Source organism: Hyperolius riggenbachi, unplaced genomic scaffold (assembly GCF_040937935.1).
Source record: "Hyperolius riggenbachi isolate aHypRig1 unplaced genomic scaffold, aHypRig1.pri scaffold_209, whole genome shotgun sequence".
In the NCBI taxonomy this organism is placed as follows: Eukaryota; Metazoa; Chordata; class Amphibia; order Anura; family Hyperoliidae; genus Hyperolius; species Hyperolius riggenbachi.
Window position 1 is genome coordinate 102,390 of NW_027152420.1, and position 27,093 is coordinate 129,482.

The 27,093-nt window shown below is 44.1% G+C and overlaps 1 protein-coding gene across 1 annotated transcript in view; it reads right to left on the bottom strand.

The window, feature by feature from the left end:
• Nucleotides 1-27,093, bottom strand: part of FZR1 (fizzy and cell division cycle 20 related 1) — a gene marked incomplete at its 3' end in the record, with an annotated part of 132,991 nt that overhangs the window by 94,133 nt on the left and 11,765 nt on the right. The window contains exon 2 of the mRNA XM_068264898.1: nt 3,664-3,826. Coding sequence (XP_068120999.1) covers nt 3,664-3,732 — 69 coding nt within the window. The remainder of the gene's footprint in view (nt 1-3,663; nt 3,827-27,093) is intronic.

Here is a 27,093-nt window from a genome sequence, read left to right on the forward strand (position 1 = left end):
CCTTCAATTACATATAGGAGAGCACTGAATCTCCGCAACCTCCTAGCGCCGAGCAAATTACGTACAACTAATGAACTTTCCCCTCCGCAAGCACAGGAGCCTGGCTGCTTCCCCTGCAACAAGAACCGCTGCACAGCTTGCCAGTTCATCAACACCTGTGCTTCCTTTGTTTCCTCTAGCACCAATATTCAATATCCCATAAAAAAACACCTCACCTGCGAATCCAAATTCGTCATCTATCTCATTTCATGCCCTTGCCATCTCCAGTACGTGGGGAGAACTACACAGTTGGCCCGCAGCAGAATCGGGCAACACAAAAGAAACATCACCAATAAATTCCCCCTTCACAGCATTTCACGGCACTTTTGCACCCACCATGACAATAACCCACAACTCATCAGCATTATACTACTTGACTGTTGATGCTAGTTTACTAAATGCGTTCGAACAACTTAAAGAGACTCCGTAACAAAAAATGCATCCTGTTTTTTATCATCCTACAAGTTCCAAAAGCTATTCTAATGTGTTCTGGCTTACTGCAGCACTTTGTACTATCACAGTCTCTGTAATAAATCAATGTATCTTTCCCCTGTCAGACTTGTCAGCCTGTGTCTGGAAGGCTGCCAAGTTCTTCAGTGTTGTGGTTCTGCTATGCACTCCCCCCTCAGGGGGGAAAGAAACACACAAATGATCTCTTGAGATTCAAAAGGAAGGCTGTATACAGCCTGCTTGTGTATGGATGTATTTTCTATGTGTGGACATGCTGTACATCAACCTACTTCCTGTTTTGGTGGCCATTTTGTTTGTTTATAAACAAACTTTTTAAAACTGTTTTTAACCACTTTTAATGCGGCGGGGAGCGGTGAAATTGTGACAGAGGGGAATAGGAGATGTCCCCTAACACACTGGTATGTTTACTTTTGTGCGATTTTAACAATACAGATTCTCTTTAAAAAACATGAAATGTACTGGATACAAACTCTAAGAACCCTCATACCTGAAGGTCTAAAACGAAGTTTTGGAAAAAAATCTACTAAAACACTACCTATTCCGTTTTTCTTTTATCTCTGGCCGCTCTCTTTTATCCTTTTATGTGTAATATTTTTAGTACTCCTATTTTTAGTACTTTTATTATTTATATTTGTATTTTTCATTTTTAATATAGCAACGTTCATCTTTACAACAATACCTCAGGCTAGATCATTATTTTTACATAGCTGTATATTTACACATCTGTATATTCACATTATTTATATCAATAATTAGAATTGTTCATGATTTATACATCTTTATTTGTCTTGTTTTACTTTGTCTTCTTCCTCCTTTTTATCTCATTGTTTTTACCATAATTTTTTTTTTCCAGTTGTTTACAACTTGTCCTCCAATGTTTATGTTTTTTTCCATGAGTATTTATTTTGCCTTTTTGTATCAACACCAGCTATAATTTTGCTACATTACATTTGCAATGCCAAATGTATTAATTTCATTCCTGCCATAATATTATGTTCATGTATTATTTTCTTATTAACTATCCCCTGGCTGGGATTCGAACCCTGGTCTCCCATGTCAAAGGCAGTGCCCTTAACCAGTACTCCATTTAGCTAGTACTGTACTCAGATGCACATTTGGTAACCATGATAGCTGTATCCACCCCCCCCCAACTACCCAACACACTACTCGCAAGCCCGCCCTAACTTCCCAAAAACCCAATTCACTGAACACAGTTGGCGAAAACCCATTGGCTGCTCGCACACTCACCCTAACCCCGCCCACCTAACACTTCCCACACATCTAATTGGCCCTATTAGCAAGTACCTGTGTATATATAAGGAGTTGAGCGTCCTCACCACTCCACTGAGGCGCTACACCTGCTACTGCTGGAATTCTGGTGAGTTCTTTATGTTATTTTATTTGCACACTTTACCTTATATTTCTGGCCCCCTGTTCTCTTCTCAATGCTCTATTACCCATTACACTTGCTGACACATACCCTTTTTCATTACCAATACCACTCATTGCAAATCTGTGTAAAAAATACCCCATAGCCCATTACTATCACGAGCACCATAGTCTCTACCCCCCTATTGTTTACTTGTACACCCAACTTTTTATGCTATCTCCACAAAGCAATTTTTCATATGGTATGCTTTATGACATGTCATATATTAATATGCATCTTGTAACTGTAGAATTCACTATAGCATAATGTACTGACTCGTCTAGTGTTCTAGTGCGTTCTAGTGCCCGATGCAATACAGCTGCAATACATTACCTGCTCCGCCGGCGCGACTTCCCAGGTCTCCGCTGTCTTCTCCACTCTGGTATGCTTCACTTCTTCCTGTCCCGGCAGGAAGTTTAAACAGTAGAGGGCGCTCAGCGGGGACAGCAGCGGCAGCACCACCACAGATTGTGAACGGTTTCATGCTGAAATCGATTCACAATCTGTTTGTAGTAAAGACAGCCATACAATCCCTCTCTGATCAAATTCGATCAGAGAGGGATCTATCTGTTGGTCGAATATGATGGCAAATCGACCAATGTATGGCTACCTTTACTCATACGCTATACACATCAGCAACTAAGCTTACCCAACAATCCCTCAGCATTCACACCTGTACAATATGCTAATACAGTAAAACCCTCATTATCTGGCACCTACCCAATGATCCCTTTGCATTCACCCTGCCATAACTCCATGCCTACCAAACATGAAGTGTGAACTGAGCTATTTGCATCCAAAGTTTGATCTTCAAAAACAGTTGGCAATGTTACTATAGCTCCTTCAAAGTGTTGCATTGTTACACTATCTCCTTGATAAAGCATGGCATGTCTGCAGGCATAAGGTGACACTGACAACACATTACGCAATCTGACTGCACAATTCATGCAATCTTACCAACATCCATGTACTATAACACCAATAAATTCACAGTGACTCATATTTTTCATTCATATTTTTCATTCTCATACTATACCAAAGTGGTAAAGGTGGCCATACACTGGTCGATTTGCCATCAGATTCGACCAACAGATAGATCCCTCTCTGATCGAATCGGATCAGAGAGGGATCGTATGGCCACCTTTACTGCAAACAGATTGTGAATCGATTTCAGCCTGAAACCGATCACAATTTGCTGCCCCCCCCCCCCCATACATTACCTGTTCCGGCCGGCGCGAGACCCCGATGTCTTCTCCGCTCCGGCTACTGAACTTCCTGTCCAGGGGAAGTTTAAACAGTAGAGGGCGCTCTACTGTTTAAACTTCCTGCCGGGACAGGAAGTTCTGTGTAGCTCTGAAGCCCGAAGTGGAGAAGAAGACCAGGGGACTCGCGCCGGCTGGCGCAGGTAATGTATTACCGCTGTATTGCGTCGGTCGTCGGGCATTCAAACGCCGCTAACGACGCACTCCTGACCCGCCGGTGGCCGAGAAAAATTTTCACGGAAATCGATTGTTCTGTCAGCGGTGTGTGTGGCGATTTCACAGCCGTTTCGATCACCGTGATCGAAACAGCTGTAGATCAGCGGGAAAATAGTTAGGTGTATGGGACCCTTTAGATTGGTGATTGATTGTACAGTCATACTACATAGTAGGTGGCCACCTTTAGACAGTTTCATATGCATAAAGATAACAGGGATATCTGGATAACACCTATTTGCTACCTACACAAGGCATGGTATTTTCATTTTGTAGATTGATTTGCCGCAGAAGTCGTCTCTCATAGTCTTGATCCATTGTGGTAGCGAGGTACAAGACAAAAGGAAAGTGAAACAGGGGAGCACCACAAGCTTCGGCTCTTCAGGGCAGCAAGCAGCAGGTGCCCAAAGCACTAAAGGAAAAGAAAAAAAAAAAAAAAAAAAGATACACAGTGAGTCAACTATCAACCCAGAGAGAGAGAGAATAGTTTAAAATACAAAACACACACACACACACACACACACACACACACACACAAATTAACACAATTTAGTACAAATACAACTACAGCAGTAGAATGGAATGTATAACAATACTTCAGCACACATCATTAACCCATTCGCGTTCCGTCGTTTTCACGTGAGAAATGTTCACCTCCCATTCATTAGCCTATAACTTTATCACTACTTATCACAATGAACTGATCTATATCTTGTTTTTTCCGCCACCAATTAGGCTTTCTTTGGGGGGTACATTTTGCTAAGAGCCACTTTACTGTAAATGCATTTTAACAGGAAGAATAAGAAAAAAATGGAAAAATTCATTATTTCTCAGTTTTCAGCCATTATAGTTTTAAAATAATACATGCCTCCATAATTAAAACTCACGTATTGTATTTGACCATATGTCCCGGTTATTACACCGTTAAAATTATGTCCCTATCACAATGTATGGCGACAATATTTTATTTGGAAATAAAGGTGCATTTTTTCCATTTTGCATCTATCACTATTTACAAGTTTAAAATAAAAAAAAAAAATAGAAATATTTCATCTTTACATTGATATTTAAAAAGTTTAGACCCCTAGGTAAATATTTACATGTTTGTTTTTTTAATCGTAAGGGTTTTGTTTTTTTTATAGTAAACATTTTATTTGGGTAGTTTTGGGAGGGTGGGAGGTAAACAATAGATTTATAATGTAAATGTGTTTTAATTTTTATTTTTTTTTATTTTCAGTTGTAGTATTACTTTTTGGCCACAAGATGGCAGCCATGAGTTTGTTAACATGACGTCACTCTAAGCGTAACACACGCTTAGAGTGACGCATCGGGGAGGGAACAGCCAGAAAAAGCGCAGCTTCTGAGAGAAGCTGTCGCTTTTTCAGCGGGGGAGAGGAATCAGTGATCGGGCACCATAGCCCGATACACTGATTGCCTGGCTACCGAATCCGCGGCCGGGAGTGCGCGTGCACGATCAGCCGCTGTAGCGCGCATGGTTCCTGGACGTAGTTTCTACGTCCAGGAACTAAAATAAGTTAAGCTAACCATACACAGTTTGGTTATGGCCCAATATGTCAAACCAATTAAAAAAAAAAAATTAATTTCAATAGATTTAAAGTGGACCCAAATAAACCTTTTTTTAATTCAAAATATTTAGTTGCACCACTCTGACACATACAAAGATAAATAAACACTCCTTCAAGCCTATGAGCATTTCAGTGCATGCTTTTCACCCTTCTCTTTTCATAACTAGGGATATACAGGTGGCAGCCATTAGCAATTCCTCCTTTGCCGGACACCACCTACTCCACCAGTCTGCCGGATTCTGTCCCGGCAATATGAAAGGAAGGGAGCGGTCCCTCCAATAAATGTAAAATATTTTATATTTGTCATCATGCAGCTGAAAAAAGGCTGCAATGTATTATAATTTAGAAAATAGATTTTATTTCTGAAATCGTGTATTTTTAATTTGGGTCCACTTTAAGCAGAACTACTGAGCATTGACTAATGCAGTACATCGATATGCGTTATCAATCTCCAACGGCTCCTGCCCTACACATTTTTTCAACGTCTGATGATACTTTTAATAAATGAACTGAACAAAAAGTGATCTAAAGTTAATAGAGTGGATATTTAGAAGCACTGGATTAGTGATTTATTTGATCAATTTGAGCAAACCGGTCATAAAATTATCAGGACAATCAATGCACATATGGCCAGCGTATCTCAGCAAATCATTTTGTTAGCTCATTAACGTTCACCATACACTAACAGTTTGCCACCAGATACAAAGCCATAAATCCCTTTCTGATCAGAATCTGAACAGAGGGATTGATTCTTGCCACAAATAACACCCTAGTTTTCAGCAACATATGTATTGAAAACTGATTGATTGATGCGCTGCAACACTATGGCCTGTCGCCAAGCAACGCTCATGCTCTACCGCCCCACTATTGACAAATCTCTCATACTATCCGATTGATAAGAGTCAAACGTTCAATTGATTTTAATTTAAAATCAATCGATAGGACATGTTGGGGCAATAAATTACTGGAAAGTAATGACTAAGGAGTCATTAACCTTGTAGCAGCCCTGCGTGGAGGGAGTCTTCAAATGGCATATGCCATTTAGCTGCCTAATGCAGCTGTGCAGAACGGCACAAGGAGAGTCTTAATATTTACCTGCTCCGGGCGGCTGGATGGGGTCTCCTCTCATCCACCGGCGGCACTACAATCTCTGTATCCTCAGAGTTCTGATCACATGGTATGACATGTGATTGTAACCCAGGGGATGGTGTCAGAAGTGCAGTGCAGCCAGGTGGTGGAAGAATCTCTGCCAGGCTGGGAAAAGCACACTTCCCCAGCAGGAAAAAAAAAAATGCATAATCTGCCATGGAGCCACTTATAGCTTTGCTATATGTGGCTGCTAATGGGTTAAAGTGGATCCGAGAAACTTTTACTCATCGCATAATTGTGTTCCTTTCATATAGATTATAGGGCATTCCTCAAGTCAAATACTTTTTTTGTTTTGTTTTAATACTCTAATTCCCTATAAACTAAACAAGCTTCGCCCACAACTTTTCAGAGAGCCTTGGCACTCAGTCCCAGGTAGCAAGGGGTTATGGGAGCTCAGTCTGGGCAGGAGGGGGGAGGAGGTTACTAGCCAGATATTTCAGAGGCAGAGAGGAGGGGGGAGTGAAATTTTCCACAGGCTGAGGGCTGGAGATGCTATCAGCTTGCTTCAGTGTAGTGTGACAAACAGAACACGGCTGCCCTCGTATCACAGCAATAAATCATACACTTTTAAAGCTGTTTGCAGCTAGATTTGCTGTGTAAACTATATAAACTTTAGATAAGTTACTTGTTATAGTTAGTTTTTCATCTCAGATCAGCTTTAAGGCAGGGGACACACTTATCTTTCAGTTTTCTGCATACCATGTGTGTTTGTATGCAGAAAAATGCAAGCGGTTTTTCACAGCAGCTAACGATAGAGAAACTGCACATGATGCGCATACTTATGCTGCAGGATGGCAGTTTTTTCTCTGCTTGCAAAAACGCATTCAAGTGTCAACTAGCCCATTGATTAACATGAGTTCTCAACAGGAGTTTTCGGCCTCTTGCACACTGCATGCATTTCAGATTCCGATTCCGCTTTTAATCTGTTTTTACATCCGATTCCGATTCAGATTTTTAATCTTAACTGCATGCTGCGTTTTTTGATCCGTTTTTCTGTTGAATGTATTCAAGGAAAATCGGAAACGGAATCGGAATCGGAAACGGAATCGGAAAACGGATTTGCAGTGTGCAGGGAGCCTAATTCAGTTTTTCTGTGCAGAAAACACGCACAAAAATAAGTGTGTCCTATGCCTCAATCTGCCAGTAACCAAATGGCAGAAATCGATAAAGGCTTGTTCCTCTTCTTCAGTTTCTAATTTTGTCTGTAATTTACACCCTCTCATTCATTGCACAGCACTACATTATGTCTACTCTAAACCTATTATGGCCATGTGACTGTTGAGTGAGGAAGAACAAAAGTAAAAATAGGGGGAAAAGCACTCCAGCAAAATTCAAGAATCAAAAGGAAAATGATCAAACACTTTTAAAATAACATACCTAAGCATTGTTAAATACATGTGTCCCTCTCTTCCCATGCTTATAATAGTGTATGTGTGGTTTAAACAAAACAAAAAAACAAAAAAAAAAGCCTTCTTTTGGTCATTGTTAGAGCAATACCACAGTAGAGAGATGACAGTAATGGCAGCAATTACCCAAAACAAACATTTAAATCTTTTGCCATACAGCCGCAGAAAAGACATGTAAAGGCACCAAGGCCTGGGATCTGACTGCACTTTTCATACATAACATCAGTGTTCTCCCCAGGACTAATTAGGTGGGCGGGCCGCCCGGCTGTTTTGAGGCCCCGCCCGGGTGCTATCAAAGGCCCGCCTGCATTTTCACACAGTAGTTGTCCTGCTCTGCCATGTGCCGAATATCTTACAGAGCGGATCTTCTTCTGCTTAGCTGCCGCTAGTTTCCGTAGCGCTGCCTGCCTTAGCCATGTGCCGAATATCCACGCTTACAGAGCGGATATCCTTCTACATAGCTGCCACTCGTTCCCGCAGCGCTGCCAGTCCGGGCAGTCAGTCAGACCTCTAGATCGGCGGCAGCTCGCAGGGATAGGAGAGAGAGGAGCGATGTGTGGTACTGCGCCATAGACTTCACATACAGGAAGTTACATCACTTGTCACGTTCTGTATGTGAAGTCTATGGCGCAGTACCACACATCGCTCCCCCTCTCTCCTATCCCTGCGGGCTGCCGCCGATCTAGAGGTCTGACTGACTGCCCGGACTGGCAGCGCTGCGGGAACGAGTGGCAGCTATGTAGAAGGAGATCCGCTCTGTAAGCGTGGATATTCGGCACATGGCTAAGGCAGGCAGCGCTACGGAAACTAGCGGCAGCTAAGCAGAAGATCATCCGCTCTGTAAGAGCCCCCCTGCCAAGAGGACATTTGGCAGACGACAAAGGCGGGCAGGCAGCGCTGCAGGAACTAGGGAGCACATCCTCCAGTACTTCTCCGCCGTCCATATATCGGCCTGGCCAGTGCTCCCCTGGGCTGCAGCAAGTGTCCAGAATCAGTGGGCTGGGAAGCGAGTCACCAGTTCCAGCATCCCCACTGAATAACTTCACCCCACAACTTCCTTGGGTGCATGTAGCCCAGCAAACGGCAGGAAGGAGTGGTGGGTGGGGGGGGGGGGGGGGGTTGGGGGGGACGATACTACATGAAGAAGGGGAGGGGGAGGTGCAAGCACACTGGATCAGGGCAGAGAGGTGCCCTGTACTGCAGGGCATAATCATAGTGGAACAGAATGGTTGTGTAATTATAAATATGTTTGCAGTAATACGTGGCTTGCGATGTGCTGAGCTGCGATGTGCTGCGATGTGCTGTGCTGCGATGTAATGTGTGCTGCGATGTAATGTGTGCTGCGATGTAATGTGTGCTGCGATGTAATGTGTGCTGCGATGTAATGTGTGCTGCGATGTAATGTGTGCTGCGATGTAATGTGTGCTGCGATGTAATGTGTGCTGCGATGTAATGTGTGCTGCGATGTAATGTGTGCTGCGATGTACTGTGTGCTGCGATGTACTGTGTGCTGCGATGTACTGTGTGCTGCGATGTACTGTGTGCTGCGATGTACTGTGTGCTGCGATGTACTGTGTGCTGCGATGCACTGTGTGCTGCGATGCACTGTGTGCTGCGATGCACTGTGTGCTGCGATGCACTGTGTGCTGCGATGTACTGTGTGCTGCGATGTACTGTGTGCTGCGATGTACTGTGTGCTGCGATGTACTGTGTGCTGCGATGTACTGTGTGCTGCGATGTACTGTGTGCTGCGATGTACTGTGTGCTGCGATGTACTGTGTGCTGCGATCTGTCTTATCAAATGCTGGCCATACACGGCTCGTTTTTCCCGTTCGATCGTTTCGCCACTCGATTCAGCAGTCGGTTCTCTTATCTTCCGTTTGTTTTTTTTAACCTTTTTCCATTTACTGTTATCAAGAATCGAGCGGCGAAATGATTGAGCGGGAGATCGTACATGTCGGAAATTATCTATAGAGCCATCTAAAATCGCTCAAAAACGAGCCGTGTATGCCCAGCATTAGACCCAAACTTTAACAGGTACACCAATTATGTTGCAGTAACAGCCTTTGATGGTCAATAAGCCTGGAAAGATGATGTCACGATATAAATCAATAATACCTATAGCCACTGCACTGCAGTAATCCATTGGTCAAGTGGTTGCCCGAACAACAACGTGACCAATCGTCTTTCAGAGATACCAAACAGCCATTGTTCCGTCCGCGTGTGCCCCCGCACTCGCCTCCTCTCCCATATCCTCTGCAATATAAAAGCTGTACACTGGACTTAACTGCACTTCTGCACATGGCATGCCATTTGGAAAGCTGTTTTAACAGTAAACAACTCTTCGGAAATATTGTCAATAAGCTCAAAAGGAGGATCTGATAACTCCTGAAGAACCAGGAGTTTTTACTCTCTGAATTGCTCTCATTCTGGTAATGGCCTTAAAAACTGCATAATAAAATAATCTTCTGCTAGACTTTTATTCAAAAATATACTTGGAGCTGATGTTTGTATTTTAAGGCTACTGATGCTCAGTTCTTTCCTGAAACCTGCTTGCAAAGATTCTAAAACTCAACCTATATGTGTTGGGTAGGAGTTTTCTGCACACTAATTATTGAAAACCCTCCAGGCCTTGGCACAGATTTTTCTGGTTTCCTAGCCTGTAGTAATGTTCTGGAAAGATCATCAGAAAATCCTTTTCTTTTCAATTACCCCCACTCAGGTTCCAGGCTGCAATATGAAACATCTTCAATTGAGGATGCACTGCGGGACCTCTAAGTAGCAGGTCTTTTCTGTCTGGAAGTATCCATGCTTCCTCCTGGGATAGCATCTTCAAGCAGAGTATCAAGAACTCTTTGGCCAAAAGGGAGAGCGATAACAATGGCCCTGGCTTTCTCTCTGCAAATCTTGCTCAGAATCTGTGGTAATACGGTTAATGGAGAAACATTAAACAGTAGAGGACAGTCAAATGGAATCAAGAATACGTCCATTGCTTCCGGATTGTTCCAGGGAAAAAAAAAAAAAAGAACAAAATCTCCATTTGTTGTATTGTCTGGTGGCAAACAAGTGCTTCACTTGTTCCCCTGCAAGACTTCATAAAAAAAAGGGGCCTTAAAGACCTGCTGGTCGCGGAGACTGGAAACATTGGGAACTGATCGAGGCCCAGCCTGCAGACTGTGTTAGGTCCTACCCGCCCCTCCTTCAGCGCTCCTCCCTCCAGAAATTAGAGCAGCAGCCAGGGAACACAGGACTACTCATCTCTTCTGGGTTCCATGCGATGAAGCTCCGGTCTTCTCTGTTGCAGCGCCACTCGCTCTACTTCCTGATTAGTGGAAGTAAAGCGAGCGCTGCTGCAACAGAGAAGACCGGAGCCTCATCGCATGGAACCCAAAAGATTTGGGTCCAGCGTGTACCCTGCCTGTTGCTCTAAAATTAAAGGGGCCCAAGGTGAGGCAGTCTGTGTGTGCCAGAGCCCAACGGAAAGCCGCTACTGCGCCTGCGTGACTTAAGCCGCATCTACACGCGTAGATGCGGCCGCGATGTGGCTTATCAATCGAGCCGCTGATGCGGCTCGATTGATAAGATCCGACAGGACGGATCTTGCTTCCGCCGATTCCCTGCTCGCTCCCCGCGAGGGGACAATGGCAGGGAATCGAGCGGAAGATAAGCCGTGCCAGCGGGGAATCGAATCCGGCGGCGAGCGGGGACGCAGCGGGCACGCGGAAGAGGCGATCCGGCGGCTAATCGAGCCGCCGGATCGCCGCCGCATCTACGCGTGTAGATGTGGCTTAAAGTTTAAATAGGTCCAATCTTAGTTAGAAAAATGGTCACGGACAAGGGATCATGCTTACGCGTATTGGAACTAAAATTGCTCTTTAATCATTGTAGCTCTGAGTAGCGTGAGCATGATGCCTTGTCCGTGATCATTTTTCTAATAAAGATTGGACCCTTTTAAACTTTCCAGTCCAGCAGATTTCTTTCTCCAATGCATGCTTCTGATGAGCAGCAGAGTGCTGAGCAGTGGTGTTCTCTTTCTACAAATGCTGAAATTAGTCTGGCTCTGCTGATCAGTTAACAGCAGCTTTGTCAATTCATCATCTCCTGGTCAACTGAGCAGGAAACCCTGGCTTTGATATAGCCGTCACTTCCCTGAAGTGTTGATCCAGGGATTTTATCCGATTGACATCTGGATTTGGGAAGGAATTTTTTTTCGTCCCCTTTTCAGGCAAATAGATCCAAGCTATAAAAGGCGGCCCACACACATATACAAGCTTTCTGAAGATACAAACAACAGCCCACAAACCCAAAGCGTTTCAGATCAGGTGATTCTTAAAGAGAGAATCTGTATGTAAAATTCATACAATAAAAAGCATACCATTCTATTCATTGTGTTCTCCGGGGCCCCTCTGTGCAGTTTCTGCCACTCCCTGCTGCAATCCTGGCTTGTAATTGCCAGTTTTAGGCAGTGTTTACAAACAAAAGACATGGCATGTGATAGGCTGAGGAGCTTAGTCTGTGACTCACACAGAGCCTGCAGGGGACGTGGAGAGGGTGTGTATAGCTTCTATCCTATCACAAACAGAGCAGCACATTCTTGCCCGAGTCCGACAAAGCCATCAGAGCAAAGAAGATTAGATTATATAACAGAGACAATACAGCCACTGTGCAACTAGGAAAGGCTGCAGTAAAGCTGGCCATACACTGGTCGATTTGCCATCAGATCGACCAACAGATCCCTCTCTGATCGAATTTGCAGAGAGAAAGCCAGGGCCTTTAGTGCAAACATATTGTGAATCGATTTCAGCATGAAACCGATCACAATCTGTGGAGCTGCTGCTGCTGCCCCCCCCCTGCATACATTACCTGATCCGGCCGGCGCGAGTCCCCTGGTTCCGGCTGGCTTCACTTCCTGTCCGGGGAAGTTTAAACAGTAGAGGGCGCTCTACTGTTTAAACTTCCTGCCGGGACAGGAGGTGAAGCAAGCCGGAACCCAGAGCCCAGCGGAGAAGACGACAGCGGAGACCAGGGGACTTGCGCTAGCAGAACAGGTAATGTATTGCCGCTAGCGTCGGTCGTCGGGTATTCGAACGCTGCTATCAACGCAGTCCCGACCCGCCTGCGATCGAGCAAAATCTTCTACACGGACGGATCGGCGGTAACGATTGAATTCGGACGGAAATCGATCGTTCTGACAGTATTTGTGCAATGATTTCACAGCAGATTCGATCACAGTGATCGAATCTGCTGTATATCGGCAGGAAAATAGTTAGGTGTATGGGCCCCTTTAGACAGGTATAGGATTGAAAGAATAAAGTTCAACATTTTGTTACAGAGTCTCTTTAAAGAGACTCTGAAGCAACTTTAAAAAGAAGCCCCAGGAAGTTTAAACAGGCCACCTTGTAAAGAGAGACTGAAGCCAATTTAAAAAGCAGTTTTTATCTCTTATTTAGTTTAAGGATCATTGCCAAACCTAAAACGCTGCTATCCCGTGGCAGAACGAGGGTTTTATAACCCTCAAATCCTAGGGCAAAAATCCACAACAAAAGAAAGAAAGAGAAAGAAAAAGAAAGAAAAAAAGAAAAAGAGAAAAAGAAAGAAAGAAAGAAAGAAAGAAAGAAAGAAAGAAAGAAAGAAAGAAAGAAAGAAAGAAAGAAAGAAAGAAAGAAAGAAAGAAAGAAAGGAAAAAAAACTCACCTAAGCAGAAGGGAGGCTCTGAGGTTTCAGAAGGCTTCGGTCTGTACTGCACATGCACAAGAACGCTCTCTCGCACATGCGCAGTACAGAGCTGCCCATCTTCAGGAGCACTTGTACTCCCAAAGCCTCCCGGCAGTGGGAGATTTGAACAGAGGAGCCTGCAGGGGAAAGGGAAGGCTCTATAAAGACCCAGAGCCTTCCCTCTCCTTAGGTGAGCATGTTTTTTTTTTTTTACCCAGTATCGCTTCAGATTCACTTTAAACATAATCTTGCTATTTTAGTCCTGTTTTACACGTATTATTTTGCGTTGCTGGGGATGTGATGCTCCTGCCGCATTCCCACCGCAACGCATAAAGTGACAAACCTATGACCCTGCAGGAGAGTGAGCCGACATGGTCATACACATAGCGCCGCCCTCGCTCAATGATGTACTCCCTGCTGGGCAGGAAGTACCTCACTGGGATTCCCTGCGATTCCGGTCAGTCTGTGCATGCATGCCGTGACGCACTACGCGCTGTCATTCACACATAGTGCATCACCCATAGACTTCCATTACCCCAAGCACTGTTGGTTAAGTGGGGTGCTTGCACTAAAGCTCTGCTGCCCTTGCATCGGATCGGATACTTTCGGTGCACCGAAAGAGACTGCAATAAGTGTGAAAGTCTCCATAGACTTTTATTGCTTTTGCACTCCCCATGCGGCAAAATAGGGTAACGCAGCACAAGTTTAGCCTGCAAGTGTGTAAGGAGCCTTAGGGTGCATACACACATCAGACCATAGTCTTTGGAAAATGAAAAAGATCACAGACCAATCTTACCACCCTTCGTGTAGTATGAGAGCCATACCTACACAGTCTATTCTATGGTGCTGATCGCCCCGTCAGAAAAAATCTTTGCAAGATGCTGCACATAAACATGCTGTACAGACACAAAAGAGCAGTATCTGCAAAAGATCTGTTCCTGCAAATTGCATTCATAGTCTATGAGATCTGCAGATCATCATACACACCTTGTTTAACAGACATTCATCTGCAGATCAAATCCACCAGGATGGATTTTCAGATCTGCAGATGATTGTCTGATCTGCAGATGAATGTCAGTTAAACAAGGTGTGTATGATGATCTGCAGATATCATAGACTATGAATGCAATTTGCAGGAACGGATCGTTTGCAGGAACAGATCTTTTGCAGATACTGATCTTTTGTGTCTGTACAGCATCTGTGTGTGCAGCATCTTGCAAAGATTTTTTTCTGATGGGGAGTTCAGCTCCATAGAAAAGACTGTGTAGAAATGCTCTCATACTACATGAAGGGTGGTAAGATTGGTCTGTGATCTTTCATTTTCCAAAGACTATAGTCTGATGTGTGTATGCACCTTTAGTGTAAGGATTTTAAGGGTGTACCCACTTGTGCCCGGTGTGCATTTACAAACGCCAGCACTTGTTACAATGCCAATACGCATGTGATTCCCTCTAGCCATGCCATGCACGGCTATGGGGAATTGCGTGTGGTTAGAACACCCCCTGTTGACACTTTTCAAGAACTAATTGAGAAGGAATTAAGGTTAGCAGAAAATTCCCTACATAGAAGCCCTTCCAACTTAACTCTGGAGGAAACCGTGCCCTCAAAAACCTTCAAAACAATAAAAAATATTGTAATCCACAATGCAGACAAGGAAGGGGTGGTTGTAGTCTTCGATAGTGCAACTTTTCAGGATGAAGCTTTGAGACAACTGGGTGACCCAGACACTTCTGGGAATTTGGGTTCCGATCCCACTATGGAGTATCAAAAGACACTGTTCAGTCTTCTGTCTTATGGGGAGAGTATGGGAGTCAAAGACCATAAATTAAATGATTATTTGAGAGTGAAATATCCCACGGTTTCCATTTTTCATCATCTCCCAAAGATACATAAGCCGTGCCCTTGCCCGGAGAGCTGGCCAATACTTGCTGGGATCGGTTCTCTGGGGGAACACCTCGGTAATTGTGTTGACGCCCTCCTACAGCCCCTTGTTAGATGCCATCCAGGATACATAAACCTCCTTGCCGGTCTAATTAACGCCGGCAAGGAGGCAGCTAAGAATTTTTTTTACATTTTTTTTTTCTTTAACCATTTACCGCCATCCTAACGTATAAACGTATAAAAACGTCATGCTTACCGCTATTAACAGCAACATGACGTTTTAATACGTCGCGCATTCCCGCCGCTGCTACCGCCGTGTGTCCGCCGCTACCGCCGCCATTACCGTCGGGATCCCGTGCTGGGCGATTGGGGAAGAGGACTGAACAGTCCTCTACCCAATCGCAGTGCCTGGAGTGAATGGACGTGACCGCGAACAGCGGCTACGTCCATTCACATAAACAGGAAATGTAACAGTTTAATAAAGTGAACACGTCCTATGAGTGTTCACCAGCGCCATCTTGTGGCCAAAAAGTATATTACACTTACAAAATACATACATTTTCAAGTATATACACATCATTAATAAAATTACACTTCCAACCCTCCCCCCCAAAAAAAACACTTGTAAAAAAAAAAAATCAGCTTAAAAAAAATAAATAAATAGTTACCTTAGGGACTCAGCTTTTTTTATTCTATATTTTATGGGGGAAAATTAATTTTAATTTATTACATAGGGGCTTGTAATTATGGCCAGAACAAACAGAAAAATAACCACTTATATTTCAAAATAATATACTGTCGCCATACATTGTGGTAGGGACATAATCTAAACGGTTTAATTATCGGGACCACTGGGCAAATAAAACGTGTTTGTTTTATCCACAGGAGAATGTTTAATTTTAAAACTATAAAGGCTGAACACTGAGAAATAATGATTTTTTTTCTTTTTTTTCTGTTTTTCTCATTAAAATGCATTTAGAATAAAAAAATTCTTAGCAAAATGTACTATCCACAGAAAGCCTAATTGGTGGCGAAAAAAACGAGGTATAGATCATTTTCTTGTGATAAGTAGTAATAAAGTTATTAGGGAATAAAAGGGAGGAGCGCTGACAACTGAAAATTGCTCTGGTCCGTTAGGATAAAAACCCTTGGGGGTGAACTGGTTAAATCATGTAGCGAGCCCAGGGCTCGCTACATGATAGCCGCTGAGCGGCGGCATCCCCCCACCCACTCCGATCGCCTTCGGCGATCAGAGTAAGCAGGAAATCCCGTTCAGAACGGGGGATTTCCTGCAGGGCTTCCCCGGTCGCCATGGCGCCGGGATGTCACAGGGAATCCTGATCCGCCCCTCAGCACTGCCTGGCACTGATTGGCCAGGCTGCGCAGGGGTCTGGGTCTGGGGCGGGGGGCGCGGCTCGGCGGGTAGTGGCAAATCGGTGGGTAGCGGCAGCGATCGCGTACTACACGCAGCTAGCAAAGTGCTAGCTGCTTGTAGGGGGGAAAAAAAAAAGGAGGAAAAAAAAACATTGTAAAAATCGGCGCAGCGGGGCCTGAGAAATCCTCCTACGCAGGTTACCCCGAGCTGAGGAGGTTATAACCGGCAAGGAGGTTAAAGACACCAAGTATTTGTTGGCAAGTTTTGAGGGATTTGAATGGAATCTTGGCTATGCCTGGATCACTGTAGACGTCAAGTCCCTTTATTCATGTATCCCACATGGCTTGGCCCTACAGGCATAGGAATTCCATCTTTCGAAGCATTCGGTTTACCCGGCAGATCTTTGCAGCTTTATCTTATTGGCCATCAAGTACATCCTAGCCCACAACTATTTCTTGTTTGATGGTGGCTACTACCTTCAGAGGCGTGGCGCCGCCATGGGTGCCAAGTTTTCTCCTTCCCTTGCTAATCTTTACATGGGATGGTGGGAGGAGTGCCACGTCTTTGGGGGTCAGTGCTGCCACTTGGGGGATGTTGTGTGGTATGGGAGGTACATCGACAACCTCTTGCTGATTTGGAAAGGAAGTGCCAGGAAATTTGATTTGGAAAGGAAGTGCCAGGAAATTATAGACCTGTAAGCTTAACATCAGTTGTATGCAAACTATTTGAGGGGTTACTAAGAAATACTATACATGACTTCATAGTAGAAAATAATCTTATTTCTCAACATCAACATGGGTTTACTAAAGACAGGTCCTGTTTGACTAACATGCTCAGCTTTTATGAGGTAGTGAATGCTAATATGGATATTGGGAATGCTGTAGATGTGATATACTTGGACTTTGCAAAGGCCTTCGACACTGTTCCCCACAAAAGTCTGGTGCAAAAGTTGAGGATGCAAGGACTGGGGAAGAGTCTGTGTGCATGGATAGGGAACTGGCTAATGGACAGAAAACAAAGAGTTGTGGTCAATGGATCATACTCAAAATGGGAGACTGTTAGCAGTGGGGTCCCACAGGGGTCTGTTCTGGGTCCAGTGCTCTTCAATTTATTTATTAATGACCTAGTAGATGCAGTAGTGAGCAATGTTGCTATTTTTGCAGATGATACAAAATTGTGCAGAATCATCAACTCTCAGGAAGATAGTGACATATTGCAACAGGATCTGGATAGGATGGCTATATGGGCAGATGAAATTCAATGTTGACAAATGTAAAGTCATGCATTTTGGACGTACTAATGGTCTAGCACCATACAAAATAAATGGGATACAGTTGGGGACATCAAACTTTGAGAAGGACTTAGGAGTACTCATTGACAACAAGTTAAATAATCGTACTCAATGCCAAGCAGCTGCAGCTAAAGCTAACAAAATTTTGGGATGCATTAAAAGGGAAATAAAAACTCGAGATGCTAGCATAATATTGCCCCTGTTTAACTCTATAATAAGGCCACATCTGGAATATGGAATTCAGTCTGGGCACCACATTACAAAAAAGATATTGCAGTTTTAGAGCAGGTGCAGAGACGAGCAACAAAATTGATACGTGGGATGGAAGGTCTCACTTATCAAGAAAGGTTAGATAAACTGGGTTTATTTAGTCTAGAGAAAAGACGCCTTAGAGGAGATCTAATTAACATGTATAAATACATCAGAGGGCAATATAATAGCTTGGCGGGTGAGCTTTTTGTCCCTAGGCCTTCTCAAAGGACTAGAGGACATGAGCTGCGCATGGCGGAAAAACGTTTTAGCCATTTATTTAGGAAAGGGTTCTTTACAGTAAGAGTGATTAAGATGTGGAATGCATTGCCACAGGAAGTCGTTATGGCAAACTCTATACTTGCATTTAAAGGGGGTTTAGATGCTTTCCTTGCGTTGAAAGACATCCATGGCTACAATTACTAGGTAATGCCTAATGATGTTGATCCAGAGATTTTATCTGATTGCTATCTGGAGTTGGGAAGGAATGTTTCCCTTTTGGGGCTAATTGGACCATGCCTTGTAAGGGTTTTTTCGCCTTCCTCTGGATCAACAGGGATATGTGAGGGAGCAGGCTGGTGTTGTACTTTATACTGGTTGAACTCGATGGACGTATGTCTTTTTTCAACCAAAGTAACTATGTAACTATGTTATGCAGGGAATACACGGGTCGATTCTAAGCCATTTAGATGGCTCGATAGATAATTTCCGACATGCCCAATCTCCCGCCCGATCGATTCCGCGCTCGATTGTGCATGGAGGACAATGGGAAAAGATTAAAAAGAAAAAAAAAATATCGGAACATAAGAGAATCACCTGCAGAATCGAGCGCGGAAAACGATGGGGCGCAGAATCGAGTGGCAAAATCGACCCATGTATTCCCAGCATTAGGTGCCTGGTGGAATATTTGGACAATAATCTTAATTTGCAGTTCACATATACCTATAGTAGTGTCTTCGTCAGTTATCTAGAAATCAATTTGAGAGGCGATCCGGTCCAGAGTGCTGTAATTACCACCATCTTTAGAAAAACATGCAGTGGCAATGCAACACTTAGGCCTGGTGCCCACCGAGCACTTTTTGTAGCGTTTTCCAAACCGCTTCCGCCTGTGAAAACGCTTGGCTAATGTATTTCAACGGGATGGTGCACACCAGCGGTTTGAGGTTTTTAGCAAACCGCAAACGTGGGTCCTGCCGCATTTTTGCGGTTTGCGGATGTGTTTCCTGTCTCAATGTAAAGGAAATAGGAAAAGCTCAAACAGCTCAGAAAAACACTAGATCAGAGCGGTTTTTACAGGCGTTTTTGTAACAGCAGCTGTTCAGCGTTTACTGTAACAATATTTGTAATCTGCTACACAAAAACGCTCCAAAAAATGCTAGGCATGTTTAGAAAACGTCTCTAAACTGCTAAACTTGCCTAGAATTGCTCTGAAATCTGCTTCAAAAACCTCTAGCGTTTTGCAGATGTGCTAGAGGTTTTTGGTGTGCACTGGGCCTTAGAGCAAATAGCTGTCATTCAGCTCACACCATTCATGGTATCCCGGTGGGCGAGTTTAAAGGCCCATACACACGTTGGATTTCCGCGGACGGGTCGTTTGAAAGTCCCGTCGTTCGCCCACTAAATCGGGCGTGTGTACAGACTGTCGTTCGCTTGATATGAGTGAGTTTGAGCGATCCGCCCGGCGGATCGCTCAAACTCACTATTATCAAGCGAACGACAGTCTGTACACACGCCTGATTTAGCGGGCGAACGACGGAACGTTCAAACGACCCGTCGTTCGCGGAAATCCGACGTGTGTATGGGCCTTAAGAGTTAGACGTGATTGCTCTGATGATAAAGAATTGGCCAATGAACCAAAACTTGGTGGAAGCTCGCCTTAGGGACAGAGGGTATCCCAGGTGGTCTATTAAAAGGGGAAGCTCCAGGGCCTGCGTGATGCAAAAAAAATGCAGCATGCCATGTGAATTTTCCCTACGCATGCGATTACAGCAGTCTATTGATTTCAATAGGCTCCAAATTCCCAGCACTGGAAATGAGTCCTTGGTGTCCCGCTACAGGGTAATTCCTGAAAAAGAAGTCAACAGTGTGTTGAAAAATGCTGCCCCCACCCACTAAATCAACTTAAATGTATATATCTTCGGCTTTGCTGATCTGAAACCATTACATAAGTCAGGCACAGTACACACTAAACAGATTTGTGGGCAGTCAATCAAGATAGTTTTCTGTATCAGTCGGAAATGCCAAAAAGCTACACAGCATTTCCTGGCTGACCTTTTGCTCCCAGATACTTTACAAGTGTTCCAGTTTTGGCTGTTTGCATACGCACATGATGCGATACGTGCCGAGCCAATTGATATTTTCCGGCATTTCTGATTGCTCTTAAATTGAACCCGAGAAGAAAATACACCGATTAGATAAACTATTGGATCTGGCCTACCACTCTTAAAAATGACTTTTAGATATCCATTGGTTTTATTTTATATTTAAACATGTACAAAGTAGGTTAAATATTTTATTATCTCTGCACAATGGCAATCTTTTAAGTGCCCCAGAGTTAAAATACATGAACTATTTTCTCTCCCCCCCCCCCCCCCCTCAGAAGTTGTATTCTGCCAGGAATACTTTTATGGCAGTAAGTTGCTTATCAGTGACGTTTACCATATTCCCCAAGGTGCCAATAAGAATATGAAACTCCAGGAAAGTTCTGTTATTAGTACTACACATGAAATGAATGATCAGACTTGCTGTGATATGATATCCTTCCAAAGTCCTCTAGCCGTGCCATGCATGCATTGTAATTTTTTTTAATAATTTTTTTTTTGCAGACTTTCCAATTTTTTTTCTACGCTTATTTCAAAACTGACAGTGAACTGCTCCTACTTTATATATGAGAGCCGTTCACACGTCAGACTGCAACAGATTCATTGGATTTAGCCTATGGAGCATCTAAAGCAGCGGTAGGGAACCTATGGCTAGGGAGCCAGATGTGGCTCCTGATGGCTACATCTGGCTCACAATTAGGGGTTGATTCACTAAGCTACACTGCTCAAGCAAGCGCAACTTAGTGTGACAGCACAAGTAAAATTTTCAAAGCTGCTGTAGCATGCACTACTAACTTACTAACCTCCCCCCCCTCCCAAAAAAAAAAAAAACTAACGGCCGCACCAATTGCCCTACCCTGGACCCTGTCAGGTCCAGTGACTTTGTAGGAAGAGATCCCTGCACTTTGATTGTCCCAATAGGCTGTCTGTCACTTAACAAGCAGCCTATTGGGCCAAGGTGTGGGAAACTCATCCTACAAAGTGAATCAACCCCCAATTCAGCTAGCTAATTGTACAAGCTGTTAGTCGGTATTTCTCCTGTCTGGCTGTCGGGGAAATTGCTGATGTTGCTGAAACCCAAGAGAAGCTGAAGACGTGTCTGACACTTCCGCTGATCAGAGGATTAACTGTATACACATCTCCATGGCGACAGGGACGTGAGCCCTCTGCTGCGCATACGCACTGTCCCAGTGTGAAACAAATTGTATGGCTATCACAGAATTACATTTTAAAATATGTGGCGTTTATGGCTCTCTCAGCCAAAAAGGTTCCTGACCCCTGATCTAAAGCATCTGCCTTGGGATACAGCTGGACCACAGCAAACACTAAACGCTACACGTTACAATAAGATGCTAACATCACACTGTGAATGTCCCATAGGCTTGTCATTGAAGTGCATAGGTAAGCGACTGTGCTACTTACTGGTAGTAGTGATTTTACACTGCTTTTATGTTTTCTGACAAGTTAAAAACACAGAGAGTAAATGTAAAGAAAGGTACAAAAATATACTTTTCGGGCCTTTTTCCACTACACAGCTGAATAGCAAAAACGCAAATTAGTGATTTTTAAAATCGCTAGGGTTGCTACTTTATCATTGAAATCATGAGAAGTATAGTGGAAAAGAGCCCTTAACCAGTATTTACAGGTGCAGAGTAATTAAAAAAAAAAAAAAATCTACAGTAGAGTCCTGGATATCCAAACCAGAACTCAACTAACCAGCAGTCTCACCCAACAAGCACAAATCAGTGGTGAAGGTCAACTTCTTAGGGCTAGTTCGCACACCAAACGCAAATAGACATCGATCGCAACCACATTCACGATTTAGGCATGATTTTCATTGTGAATCCCGTTCAATAACAGAATGAGAATCACATTGAGATTGCCCCAAAAGTATGCAGCACGTTTGCGATTTATGCAAATCGCAAAAGCTGCAGTGAGAATGTTTCGTGCACGTGTTACCAAGCAGGACATGGCGACGCAAAGTTTCACTTCGACGCATATCAGTGAAGTTAGTCCTAATTCACCCGATGGGAAATCACTTGCGTCATACAATTAAATTATCCGGGAGGCATTACAACATAACGCTCTGGAATGCTTTAAAGGACAACTGTAGTGAGAAGAATATGGAGGCTGCCATATTTATTTCCTTTTAACCCCCTTGGCGGTATGAAAAATACCGCCAGGGGGCAGCGCAGCAGTTTTTTTTATTTTTTTTTTATTTTTTTTTAAATCATGTAGCGAGCCGAGGGCTCGCTACATGATAGCCGCTGCTCAGCGGCATCCCCCCAGCCCCGCCGATCGCCTCCGGCGATAGGCGATCAGGAAATCCCGTTCAAAGAACGGGATTTCCTGGAGGGCTTCCCCCGTCGCCATGGCGACGGGCGGAATGACGTCACCGACGTCAGGACGTCATTGGGAGACCCGATCCACCCCTTGGCGCTGCCTGGCACTGATTGGCCAGGCAGCGCAGGGGTCTGGGGGGGGGGGGGGGGGGGGGCCGCGCGCCACACCGGATAGCGGCGATCGGGCGCGCGGCGGCGGTGATCGGGGTGCTGGCGCAGCTAGCAAAGTGCTAGCTGCGTCCAGCAAAAAAAAAAAATTATGTAAATCGGCCCAGCAGGGCCTGAGCGGCACCCTCCGGCGGCTTACCCCGTGTCACACACGGGGTTACCGCTAAGGAGGTTAAACAATAACAGTTGCCAGGCAGCACTGCTGATCTATTTGGCTGCAGTAGTGTCTCAAGTACAGCAGAAACAAGCATGCAGCTAATCCCGTCAGATCTGACAATATTGTCAGGCCCCGTTCACATTGTATGCTTTGCAGCCCGGATCTCGGCAACGCGTGCAAGAGGCAGACATGCACGACATCAGAAAGTGCATAGACTGCACTGGCTGATGTTCACACTGCATGCGTTCCGGTCCAGTGCATTTTTTCCCGAAAAGCACGGCTGACCCATTCACTGTAGTGAATGGATATCAGCCATGCAAATGCAGATGGTGTGCGTTCGTACGCTTTGCGTTCGATTGCACGGCCATCTGCATTCGGTAATATGAACAAGGCCTTAGTAACATCCTGATCTGCATATGCTTGTTCAGGTTCTATGGCTAAAAGTATTACAGGCATAGGATCAGCAGGATAGCCAGTAGGGATGATCAATGAGATGGAAATATTTCTGAGTTTATGCAAATTTATATGCAAATATATGCAGCTTAAAAAAAAAAAAAAAAAAGAATTTAATCCAGGGCGGAACTTGGTCAATTTTCAAGCTGCCTATAGTTGCATAAACATTTGCACATACTCAGAAATATTTGCATCTCATTGATCATCCCTGCTTACGTGAACTACAGCAATGGATGAATGACAACTGGCTGAAACTAAATGCGGACAAAACTGAAGTCCTTCTGATTGGAGGGCAGAGCATGATAACAAAACAACTTAACTTGCAGTCTTCATCACTGGGAATAGGAGGCACGGATCTACGCAGCTCCGATCATGTGCGTAGCCCGGGAGTTCTAAATGATGGGAATTTAAACTTCAGAACTCAAATCTCTGCTGTGGTGAAATCATCTTATTTTCACCTGAAGAACATTGCAAAAATCAAGCACCTCATCCCCCCAGAAGATCTGCCAACCTTATGCTTCGTACACACTTGCGATAACTATCGTTTGCAAAGAACGATAGTTACCAGACGAACGATATTGGAAAGATTGGTATGCAACGATCATCATACACATTTTAACGATAGTTCTCGCAGAAAAGAACGATCAGAAGGAAATGTTGCGTACATATTTATATAAAATAAAAATAAAAAACACTGACATGGAGTTACAATAGATACAAATATATGATTGTTAACTTGAAAACAAAAGTTTAATTGAAATGAGCAATGTAACAATCTTTACGGCCGCGCTACAAAGGAAGTACTAAAGCTGGGCAGAATTCAACGCAGGCGCATTGGCCCTTGTAACGATCGTTCTCGGCCGATGTCTGTACACACTATAGTTTTGTAACGATTGTCGGTAGATATGATCCGTCAGGTTGGATATTTCCATCTTCTCGATGTCGTTCTTTTGTCGTTCGTGTTAATGATCGTTGGGTAAAGTTCTTTCCCCGATTGTCGGCGGAACGATCGTTAATGAGCTGTTTCAAACGACCATAGTCGCCAGTGTGTATGCAGCATTAGTCCATGCCTTCATCACATCCCGACTGGACTACTGTAATGCTCTCTACACTGGCCTTCCAAAAAAAGGTCTTGTACCGCCTACAGCTGATACAGAATACTGCTGCCAGAATGCTAACCATCAAACCCTGTCACTGCCACATAACGCCAGTCCTGCACTCCCTTCACTGGCTACCTACAGAATGGAGGGTCCTATTCAAGATCGGCCTACTGACATTTAAATCCCTGAATAATCTGGGCCCTGGATACATGAAAGATATGTTGCAGCTGTGTAGCAATCCGCGCATTCTCAGATCCACAGGTTGTAATAATCTAGTCATACCCAGAGTCCACTTGGAAACTTTTGGTCCCAGAGCCTTCTGTCATGCTGCCCCTACGTTTCGGAACTCCCTACCTCAACAGATCAGGACAGCTCCATCCCTGGACGTGTTTAAATCCAGACTGAAAACCCACCTGTTCAGTTTGGCATTTGCAGAATTATAACTTTTGTTGTGTGAATACTTCATCCTACAGTGTTCTCCCCAAGCCCATTTAAGTGGGCGCTCCGCCCGGCTCCGCCCGGGCTCCCGCCCGGCTGCTGCTCGCTGTCACATTCTATTAGCAGCCAGCATGTGCAGAGGAGGCGGGCAGAGCAGTGAATAATAATGAACAGGGGCGGGAAACTCGCAGCTCTCGGTCCTGAGCCCTGTGTGCAGAGGAGGCGGGCAGAGCAGTGCATAATAATGAACAGGGACGGTCCTGAGCCCTGTGTGTAGAGGAGGCGAGCAGAGCAGTAAATAATAATGAACAGGGGCGGGACACTGGCAGCTCTCGGTCATGAGCCCTGCTTGCAGAGGAGACGGGCAGAGCAGTGAATATTAATGAACAGGGGCGGGACACACACAGCTCTCCTCATCCAGCGGCAGAGAGTGTATTGAAACGTTTGCAGACTGCTGGGGGAGATAACCATTAGTTGCAGCCCAGCAGTACATGGTAGTATACAGTATATACTTATAGTCTGTATAGTGTGCTCCCTCCTTTGCATTCCTGGGATTCTTTTATGTTTACTTTTTGTCAGTCAGGAACAATAAATTACAGGAATGGAGTGGAAAGGGCACACTATGCTACTGCAGAGTATATATCACTGTGTGACAGCATGGCTGATTCCTTATCTTATGTCAGTCCTGCTACAGAGACAGAAGGCTCTGCACATTTGTTTTAAGGTGCCCATTAACAGTACAAGTTATCTTTCAGATTCGATCTTTCTATGCCATTTGAATGATCAAAACTAATCTGATGGCAGTTATCGATAGTTCCCATTAACAGATCAATTTAAGAAGGTTTTACATTACAATTCAATCATAAAATCAAACTTTTGGATCAATATTTCCCCCCCCCCCTTTTGCAAAATGACCAAAGAATTGTTTCACATCGATTTACGCCACATAAGGCACATTTTTCTATGGATCTGAACATAAAAATTGTGTTGAAAGATCGAATCTGAGGGAAAAATTGTACTGTTAATGGGCACCTTTAGTTACGGTGATCACAGCTGCCAGATGCTGCTGATCCCCTTAAAGCTAAACTGCAACGGCTTTTGCAGGGAACAGCACAACCTAAAAGGCTATGATTTCACATGCCTCTCCATCACCATTTGGTACATCCTACAGATTATTATTATTATTATTTTAGTATTTATATAGCGCCGACATATTACGCAGCGCTGTACAGTGTATTATATATATCTTTTCACTAACTGTCCCTCAAAGGAGCTCACAATCTAATCCCTACCATTGCCATATGTCTATATTATGTAGTGTAAGTACTGTAGTCTAGGGCCAATTTTAGGGGGAGCCAATTAACTTATCCGTATGTTTTTGGAATGTGGGAGGAAACCGGAGAGCCCGGAGGAAACCCACGCAGACACGGAGAGAACATACAAACTCTTTTGCAGATAGTGCCCTGGCTGGGATTCGAACCAGGGACCCAGAGCTTACATTCCCATCTGCTTCCTGCAACGATGTCCAGGAACCACCTGAGGGGAGAGCTGCACTGCAATTGGGGGCAATGGTTCAGTTTGCCCTTATGGAAGCGCTAGTCCTGAATTCCCCCTCGCACCCCACCCGGCTAATTTTTTATGCCACCCGGCTGGGAAAAAATTCTGGGGAGAACACTGTCCTACTACCAATTACTGAATCTGAGAGAGCCTAAGCGCTTTGAGTCCTATGGGAGAAAAGCGCTATAGAAATGTTATTGTGTTGTATCCCTAATAGCAAGGTAACTGGTATTGTTTGAAAGGAAAAAATTTGGCAGCCTCCCTATCCCTTCAATTATCCTTTGATGTGTTTATTTATACAGGATCTTTTCAAAAAATTAGCATATTGTGATAAAGTTCATTAATTTCTGTAATGTACTGATAAACATTAGACTTTCATATATTTTAGATTCAAAACACACAACTCGAAGTAGTTTAAGCCTTTTATTGTTTTAATATTGATGATTTTGGCATACAGCTCATGAAAACCCAAAATTCCGATCTCCAAAAAT